This window comes from Dipodomys ordii, unplaced genomic scaffold (assembly GCF_000151885.1).
Source record: "Dipodomys ordii isolate 6190 unplaced genomic scaffold, Dord_2.0 Scaffold69, whole genome shotgun sequence".
NCBI lineage: Eukaryota > Metazoa > Chordata > Mammalia > Rodentia > Heteromyidae > Dipodomys > Dipodomys ordii.
Genome location: NW_012267285.1, coordinates 1,150,667 through 1,159,783, shown reverse-complemented (window position 1 = coordinate 1,159,783; position 9,117 = coordinate 1,150,667). Strand labels below are relative to the sequence as shown.

General features: G+C 56.5%; 1 protein-coding gene across 1 annotated transcript in view; it reads right to left on the bottom strand.

Annotated features, from left to right (window-relative positions):
- The window catches only part of Vwf (von Willebrand factor), an 87,460-nt gene that overhangs the window by 62,919 nt on the left and 15,424 nt on the right, over positions 1–9,117 (bottom strand). Inside the window, exons 8-14 of the mRNA XM_013023596.1 lie at positions 8,459–8,505; positions 6,406–6,542; positions 5,202–5,340; positions 3,501–3,601; positions 2,397–2,592; positions 1,583–1,866; positions 347–741 (exon numbers count right to left, since the gene is read on the bottom strand). Coding sequence (XP_012879050.1) covers positions 347–741; positions 1,583–1,866; positions 2,397–2,592; positions 3,501–3,601; positions 5,202–5,340; positions 6,406–6,542; positions 8,459–8,505 — 1,299 coding nt within the window. The remainder of the gene's footprint in view (positions 1–346; positions 742–1,582; positions 1,867–2,396; positions 2,593–3,500; positions 3,602–5,201; positions 5,341–6,405; positions 6,543–8,458; positions 8,506–9,117) is intronic.

Sequence of the window (9,117 nt, the reverse complement as noted above, 5' to 3'; positions counted from 1 at the left end):
CGGGGGACACGGGACACGGGACACGGGACACGGGGACACGGGGGACACGGGGCGTGAGCGGGGACGCGGGACACGGGGGACACGGGACACGGGACACGGGACACGGGGACACGGGGGACACGGGCGTGAGCGGGACGCGGGACACGGGGACACGGGCGTGAGCGGGGACGCGGGACACGGGGACACGGGACACGGGACACGGGACACGGGGACACGGGGGACACGGGACAGGGGGACACAGGGACACGGGACAGGGGGACACGGGACATGGGGACACGGGACACGGGACACGGGGACACGGGGGACACGGGACAGGGGGACACGGGGACACGGGACAGGGGGACACGGGACACAGGACATGGGGACACGGGACACGGGGGACACGGGGACACGGGGGAACACAGACATGGGGGACACGGAACACGGGACACGGGGGACACGGGACACGGGACATGGGGACACAGGACACGGGGGACACGGGGACACGGGACATGGGACACGGGACATGGGGACACGGGACATGGGGACACGGGACACGGGACATGGGGACACGGGACACGGGGATACGGGACATGGGACACGGGACACAGGGGACACAGGACACGGGGGACACACGAGGACACGGGGAACACGGGAACATGGGGACATGGGACACGGGGACACGGGACACAGGGGACACGGGAACATGGGGGACACGGGGACACGGGGGGATGCTGGGGACACGGGGGACACGGGGGCACGCTGGGGACACGGGTATGGGGCACATGAGGAGACACTAGGGGACATGAGACATGGGGGACACAGGGGACATGAGGGGCGCAAGGGGCCATGATGGGGCAGGGACCGGGCCTGAGACCCGCCAGCCGGCAGGGACATGTGGGGACACCCCCCCCCGGGGGGGGCACCCTGGACATGCATTTCCTTCCCACACATCCACTGATCGAGACATAGACAGACAGACATATACATGCAAACACAAATACAGACAGATGGATACATAGATACATAAGACACTTAGATGGAACATACAGAGATTCACAGATAGTTAGGTAATATAAATGGACTGATCATCATGCGTAGATATGCAGATAGATAATAGATAGTTAACAGATAATGCAGACACATACATACTTATACATAGATTCACAAACAGATCATAAGTAGACTGATAATAGATGATACATAGTTACATAATAGATAACAAAGACTGATAGATAATAGATACATACCTACACATAAATAGATAGATACACAGACAGACAGATAGTAGACAGACAGATCATCCTTTCTTCTTAATCCTCCAAGCCTAGGCTATAATAGAAATCCCAGTAAATCTAAGTATTTAAAATAACTGGGAGTGGGCCAGTTTCTGGGGGCTCACGCCGGTCATCCCAGCTACCCGGGAGGCTGAGATCTGAGGATCGCAGTTCAAAGCCAGCCCAGGCAGCGAAGTCCATGAGACTCTGATCTCCCATGAACTCCCAATGAAGTCAGAAGTGACGCTGTGGCTCACGTGGTAGAGCACCAGCCCTAGCTCAGGGACAGCGCCCGAGGCCCTGAGTTCGAGCCCTGGGTCCGGCACCAGAGACTGAAAAGGGAAAGGGACTGCTCTGGAAAGGACGGGGGAGTTCGGGCGGGTTTCGAACCCACCGCAGAAGCCGGGCTGGCGCCAGGGGATGACCACGCCCCTGCGCGCGCAGGCCTGGGCGTAGCTGGCCACGGAGGCGCACAGACACTCGTGGCCGTCGGAGCATGCGCACACGTCATACTGGCAGTTCCTCACATAGGGCCGGGGGCTGATGGCGGGGTGGCAGGCCTCGAACACGGACGACATCAGGACCCCGCAGGCCTCCTCCGCAAACCTGGCTGCGGCCGAGAGAGAAGCAGCCTGAGACAGACCCTGCGGGGCCACGGGGACTCGAACACCCAAAGCCCCGAGAGGAGAGCTTCTCTGAACACCCCGCCCCCGTCTCCCTGGCAACCCCACAGCCCCAGTGTCCCCAGTGATTGGCTCTCCTGAAGGCCGGGGGCTCCCGCCTGTCATCCCTGCTTCTCAGGAGGAGGCTGAGATCTGAGGATCACGGTTCAAAGCCAGCCTGAGCAGGAAAGTCTGTGAGACTCTGATCTCCCATGAACCCCCAGAAAACCAGAAGTGGCGCTGTGGCTCAAGTGAGCTGAAGAGCTCAGGGGCAGCGCCCAGGCCCAGAGTTCAAGGCCCACAACCAAAAGAGGTGGGGGGGAGGAGGGGGGGGGGACTGGGAAGATGTCAGGGATCAATGTTGATGGTAGAAAATGAAATGAAGGCTCCTATCTGCATGCAGCACGCATGCACACAGTGGGTGCTTGAACCCACAGGCTGCTTGGATCCCCACCCCGGGGCTGGGGTCCCCACGTACCCAGGCGCGGGTTGAGGCTGCAGGGGTGTCTGTCCTGACTCTCCAGGTCCTGGCAGTCGGCCTGGAGCTTCCAGGAGTTGCCGAAGTCGGCCACTAGGGGCTCCACCAGGCCGGCGGGCGTGAGGAAATCATCGCCCTGGTTTCCGTTGTAGTTCCCGCACAAGCCGCAGGTCCTCCCCCAGTAAACCGGGGACAGCTGCGGGGAGAGACCGCGTGGATGGGGCAACGCCTGCTACATTCAGCTTATCAGCTGGGACTTGAACTCAGAGCCCGGACGCTGTCCCTGAATTCACTCAAGGCTGGCGCTCTACCACTTGAGCCCCAGCTCCACTTCCGACTTTTCGCTGGCTCACTGGAGATCAGCGTCTCATGGGCTTTCCTACCCGACGTCAGCTTTGAACCACGATCCTCAGATCGCAGCCTCCTGAGTAGCTGGGATTGTGCATGAGCCACCGACGCCCAGCATGAGATGGTTTTGATCCAAAAAGTGCTTTTGTCAGACACTGAAGTTCTCACACCTATCATCCTAGCTACTTAGGAAGCTAAAACCCAGAGGATCCTGATTCAAAGCCAGCCCGGGCAGTGAAGTCTATGAGAGACTCTAGCTTCAGTTAACCAGCAAAAAGCTGAGCTGGGGGCATGGCTCAAGTGGTAGAGCACCAGCCTTGCACACACAAAAAAAAAAGCCCAGCAAGCCCAAGACGCCATGAACAAGAGGACATGGCTGGCAGGTTCAGGAGCCCCATGATGGGTGGGGCATGTGGGGTGCCCCCTGGCCACCTCTCTATAGGTGGAGGTGCAGGACAGTCCAGTTCTGTTCGATCACCAGTGGGTGCCAGGAGATCACTCCACAAACCTGCAAGCCAAGGGGGTTACCAACTCCCCAGAGGGGGGGAACCCCCGGGGGCCCACCCCAGGGGGTCCCAGAAAACAGCAGCTTCTCCATAACAAGAGAGCCCCTGTTCCTTGCTCTGGGGGGGGGGCACAGGCCCTGAGAACAAAGGAATTCTTCCTACCACATAATGTCACTCTGGGGGAGGAGGGCGGGGGGGGGGCTGGGGGGGAGACCCGCTGTCAGGCTGGGGCTCCCAAGAGGAGACCTACCTTCAACAGAAGCCTGCCCCGGCCATCCCAGTCCAATTCCATGTCCTCCCCAAAGCTGAGACGCACGGAGGGCATCACGGTGTGCTGGATCCTGAGGTCCCCTGTGAACCGGCGGGACAGGATGAAGGCCGAGGCGGGGTAGGGGCGGCCGTGCTGGCCAGCCCGTGTGTTGTGGGAAGAACATAGATGGCTCCAAAGACCACTTCAATAACGCTGGGGGGCCCACGGCTCCCGCCTGTCATCCCAGCTCCTCGGGAGGCTGAGATCGGAGGATCGCAGTTCGAGGCCAGCCTGGCTAGACTCTTATTTCCAGCTCAGCAGCAAAAAAGAAAAGAAAAATCTGGAAGTGAAGGGTGTGGCTCAAGTTGTAGAAACGCCAGCCTTGAGAATAATAAAAACAAGCCAGGCACCCGTGGCTCACGCCTGTCATCCTGGCTACTCAGGAGGCTGAGATTTGAGGATCGTGGTTCAAAGCCAGCCCGGGCAGGAAAGGCCGTGAGACTCTTACCTCCAGTGAACTACTTGGAAAGAGCCAGAAGTGGCGCTGTGGCTCAAATGGTAGAGCACCGGCCTTGAGCACAAACAGACTCAGGGACAGCACCCAGGCCCTGAGAATACTGAGAATACTATAGAGTAATGACCAGCACGGTGGGCAGCCATGGGGGTTGGGGGGATGGTGTAGGAGGGATGGGGGTGGTGATCAGGGCAGACAACTTCAAGTAGGATTTAAACCAGCCTCTGACCACCCCCCCCCCACACACACACACACCGCCCAGCTCAGGGCCTGTCATTCCCCTCATGGCCACAAGGGTGCAGCAGAGGCTCCCACACCCTTGACTTTAAATGGCAGGTGCCTAAGGCTAAGAGACCCTTCCTTGATCTGGGCCCCAGACAGCTGTGGGAAGATGGAGACGGGCAAGGGGTCTGGCCTCCTTTGAAGATGCAGTTTGGGAATGGTACAAAGTGATTCAGGATAGATGGCTAGGGACGCAGAGAAATTACATCACAAACAAATAGCACACGGGAGCCGGTGGCTCACGCCTGTCATCCCAGCTAGTCAGGAGGCTGAGAGAGATCTGAGGACCACAGTTCAAAGCCAGTCTGGACAAGAAAGCCAGTGAGAGTCTTATCTCCAATAAACTAATCAGAAAAGGCAGGAAAGTGGCATTGTGGCTCGAATGGTAGAACACTAGCCTTGAGCACCAAAGCCCTAAGTTCAAGTCCTAGGGCTGGAAAAGAAAAACAATTATCCACTGCTGCTTGGCTTTTTCACTCCAGGCGGGCGCTCTACCACTTGAGCCACAGCTCCACTTGCAGCTTTTTGGTGATTCATTGGAAATAAGAGACTCAAAGGCTTTCCTGCCCGGGCTGGCTTTGAACCACGATCCTCCGATCTCAGCCTCCTGAGTAGCTGGGATGACAGGCCGGAGTCACTGGCACCCAGCAGTATTTTTGCTTTGATTGTCAGGGTATCACCTGGTGAGAATCCCAGACAGGAAGGTGTGTCCCCCAAGGCGGGGGGGGGGTGTCACTGAACTTGCCCCTAGTGGTGTCCTTAGGTCCAACTGACCAACAGCCCCCCCAACCCCAATTCCTTTAGGGCAGGAACGCACACCCCAAATGCACTGAGTCCTCCAAAGATAACACCCTATTATGTACGGGGGAGGGGGGAGGGGGCTCCCTGGCAGGGGGGAAGCCCACCTTGCAGGAGGGGGAGCTGGATGTCTAGGTTATCCATGGTGACCTCTCCCCCGTGCTTCAGCTTCACGAGGCTGTTGTGGGGGGCAGGCAGCCGCACAGTGACCGAGCGGGTACACACAGCGTCCACGTCGTCCGCACACTGCCGAGAGAGACGCGGGCTGCCCTGGTCACCGCCCTGGCCCGCCCAGGGCCCGCCTAACCAGAGAAAGGCCGCCAGCCAAGGGAGCTGGGGCTTCTTCTCAGGAGCACACAGGGGCCCAGCCTGCTCAGATGCACCTTGTTCTCCTCAGAGCCTCCTGATTGGCTGACTGGGTCAGGCACACTGATTGGCTGGGCCAGGCACATTGATTGACTGACCAGGTCAGACACACTGATTGGCTGGCTGGGCCAGGCACACTGATTGGACTGGGTCAAGCACACTGATTGGCTAGGCCAAGCTCACTGATTGACTAACTGGGTCAGACACACTGATTGGCTGGCTGGGTCAGGCACACTGATTGGCTGGGCCAGGCACATTGATTGACTGACCAGGTCAGACACACTGATTGGCTGGCTGGGCCAGGCACACTGATTGGCTAGGCCAAGCTCACTGATTGACTAACTGGGTCAGACACACTGATTGGCTGGGCCAGGCACACTGATTGATTGACTAGGTCAGATACACTGATTGGCTGGCTGGGCCAGGCACACTGATTGGCTGGGCCAGGCACATTGATTGACTGACCAGGTCAGACACACTGATTGGCTGGCTGGGCCAGGCACACTGATTGGCTGACTGGGTCAAGCACACTGATTGGCTAGGCCAAGCTCACTGATTGACTAACTGGGTCAGACACACTGATTGGCTGGCTGGGCCAGGCACACTGATTGGCTGACTGAGTCAAGCACACTGATTGGCTGGGCCAGGCACACTAATTGTCTGGGTCAAGCACACTGACTGGCTGGCTGGATCAGGCACACTGGTTGGCTGGCTGTGCCAGGCACACTGGCTGAGTCAGGAACACTGATTGGCTGGCTGGGCCAAGTTCACTGGTTGGTTGACTGGGTCAAGCACACTGATTGGCTGGGCCAGGCACACTGGTTGGCTAACTGGGCCAAGCACACTGATTGGCTGAGCCAAACTCACTGATTGGCTGACTGAGACCAGCTCCCTGATTGGCCAGCTGAGTCAGGCACACTGATTGGCTGGCTGGGCCAAGCTCACCTGCATGGTCTCTATGACAACGGAGAAAGAGTGGTCCAGGCAGTCCTTGGCCAACTGATACTGGCAGATGCCACTGAAGGTGAAGTGTCTGTTATCGAAGCTCTTGAAGTGACCCTGGCCCGTGACAAGACATTCTCCTAGAGAGACCCAGATGACGGGGGTGAGACTTCATCCTCCCCACCCACCCCCCAGTCCCGTGCCAGTCCAAAGGGGGTTCTAGAAGATTCGAAACTCAGTTCCCACTGGGCACAGTGGCTCATGTCTGTCATCCTAGCTACTCAGGAGTCTGAGGTTATAAGGATCGTGGTTCAAAGCCAGCCCAGGCAGTACTGTCTGTGAGACTCTTATGTCCAATGAACCACCAGAACAGGGAAGCGGAGCCGTGGCTCAAAGTGGTAGAGCGCTCGCGTTGAGCGAAAGGAGCTCAGGGACAGCGCCCAGGCCCCGAGTTCAAACCCCAATCATCAGGAAAGAAAACAAATCAGTTCTTCTCTGTGCCTCTGATCATATGAAATAAAATAATATTTAGCAAAATGAACTCCAGGAAATACAGACAAGAGGGTTTTTTTTCTTTGTCATTGTTTTGTTTTCTCTCTGTCTCGTGGGTTGGTTTCTCTGTCTCTGGGAGGGTGAGGGGGCACAGAAATGGGGGGACAGAGGGTGGACATGTTACTGTCACCCTCTGCACATCCTCTTTATCATCACTATTTTTTTCTGTTAGTCGTGGGGCTTGAACTCAGAGCCCGGGCACTGCCCTTGAGCTGTTTCCCTGAACGCTGGTGCTCTCCCACTTGAACCACAGCTCCGCTTCCAGCTTTTTGCTGATGCCATCGGGGAGAAGAATCTCCCCAGACTTTGGGCCATACTCCTCAGATCTCAGCTTCTCGAGTTGCTGGGATTACAGGCAGAGCCACCGGTGCCCGGCAGTAAGAACTGTTTGGTTTCAGAAATCACTACCACCGAGAAAACCGTGAAATGGCCATTTGTGTCAACTACCTTTGACCCTGTATGCAGCGAGAGGAATTAATTCTTCCCCAGCACCCCCTCTCTGTCTGTCTCTGTGTCTCTCTGTCCCTCTGTCTGTCTCTGTCTCTCTCGCTCATTCTGTGTGTGTGTTCAAGAATGCCCTTATCTAAATAAGACTCTGGACTTTCCTGATTTTCCACAATGCCCAGGAAGAGAGAGGTCAATGAGAAAAATGTACAAATATCCAAAAGTGAAAGCTGTGAGCCGCAATCTAATCCTCCCATCTGCTTGCCCGCCCTGAGGCTCCGCCATTTCTTCCTGGGGAATCAGAAATCTAAATGTTCTACATCGCTTATCTCCTTGGGACAATTGTGAGGGACAGAGGGGCAAAGACCGGAAACCCCCGGAAATGGTTGAGGGCCCTGCCAGCAGGGTTTTGTTTTGAACATCCTACAACCCCAACAGGTCACGTGCCCAGCTCACCCCCCTCTGCCCAGATCCCCACACTTCTGCTATTCAAAGCCAGAATGCGAAAACAAATCTGGTCCAGGCGCTGGTGGCTCCCGCCTGTCATCCCAGCGACTCAGGAGGCTGAGATCTGAGGATCATGGTTCAAAACCAGCCTGGGCAGGAAAGTCTGTGAGACTCTGATCTGCCATGATCCACCAGAAAACTGGAAGTGGCACTGTGGCTCAAGTGGTAGAGCGCCAGCCTTGAGCTGAAGAGCTGAGGGACAGCGCCCAGGTCCTGAGTTCAAGACCCGGGACTGATAAAAAAAAAAAAATCTGGCCCTACAAATACACCTAACTAAAGGCATCCTACAAAGTAGAACATCCAGAAGTTAAAGCAGACCCGCTCACAAATAAAGATGCTTCTTTATTTAAAGAAGAAGGACACTGAATACTGTGGGGTCACGCCTGTCATCCCAGCTACTCAGGAGGCTGAGATCTGAGGATCATGGTTCAAAGCCAGCCTGGGAAGGAAAATCTGTGAGACTGCGGATCTCCAATCCGCAGACAAGCCTTCAGACAAAATCATCTGTGTGTGTGTGTGTGTGTGAGAGAGAGAGAGAGAGAGAGAGGCCTACCTGGGCATTCTTCATTGCTACAAATCCACACGCCTTTCCTGCAAATGCTGTTGGAGAAAAACAGCCCAGGGTCACTGAAGTTCTGCAGAAATGAGGGCCCACGGGGGGGGGGATGGGGAGCACAGATGGAGACCCCAGCCCCACCCCCACCCCAGCAAGATGCACAAGGAGAAGGAGGCAGCGGCTATGCCAGACCTCAGGAGGTTAAAGTTCTTCAGGACAGGAGCCGGGCGCCAAGGCAGCTCCCGCCTGGCATCCCAGCCACGCAGGAGGCTGAGATCTGAGCATCGTGGTTCAAAGCCAGCCCGGGCGGGAAAGCCTGTGAGACTCTGATCGCCCATGAACCCAGAAAACCCGAAGTGGAGTTGGGTATGGCTCAAATGGTAGAATGCCAGCCTTGAGTGAAAAAGCTCAGGGTCAGCACCCAGGACTTGAGTTCAAGCCCCAGGATACTCTGTCTGTCTGTCTGTCTGTCTGTCTGTCTGTCTGTCTGTCTGTCTGTCTCTCTCTCTCTCTCTCTCACAGATTCAGAGGACAGGCTCTGAGTGTTGATTGATGGTTGTTATATAACCTCTCCTCAGTCCTCAGGAGGATCTTTCTTCTTCTTCTTCTTCTTCTTCTTCTTCTTCTTCTTCTTCTTCTTCTTCTTCTTCTTCTTC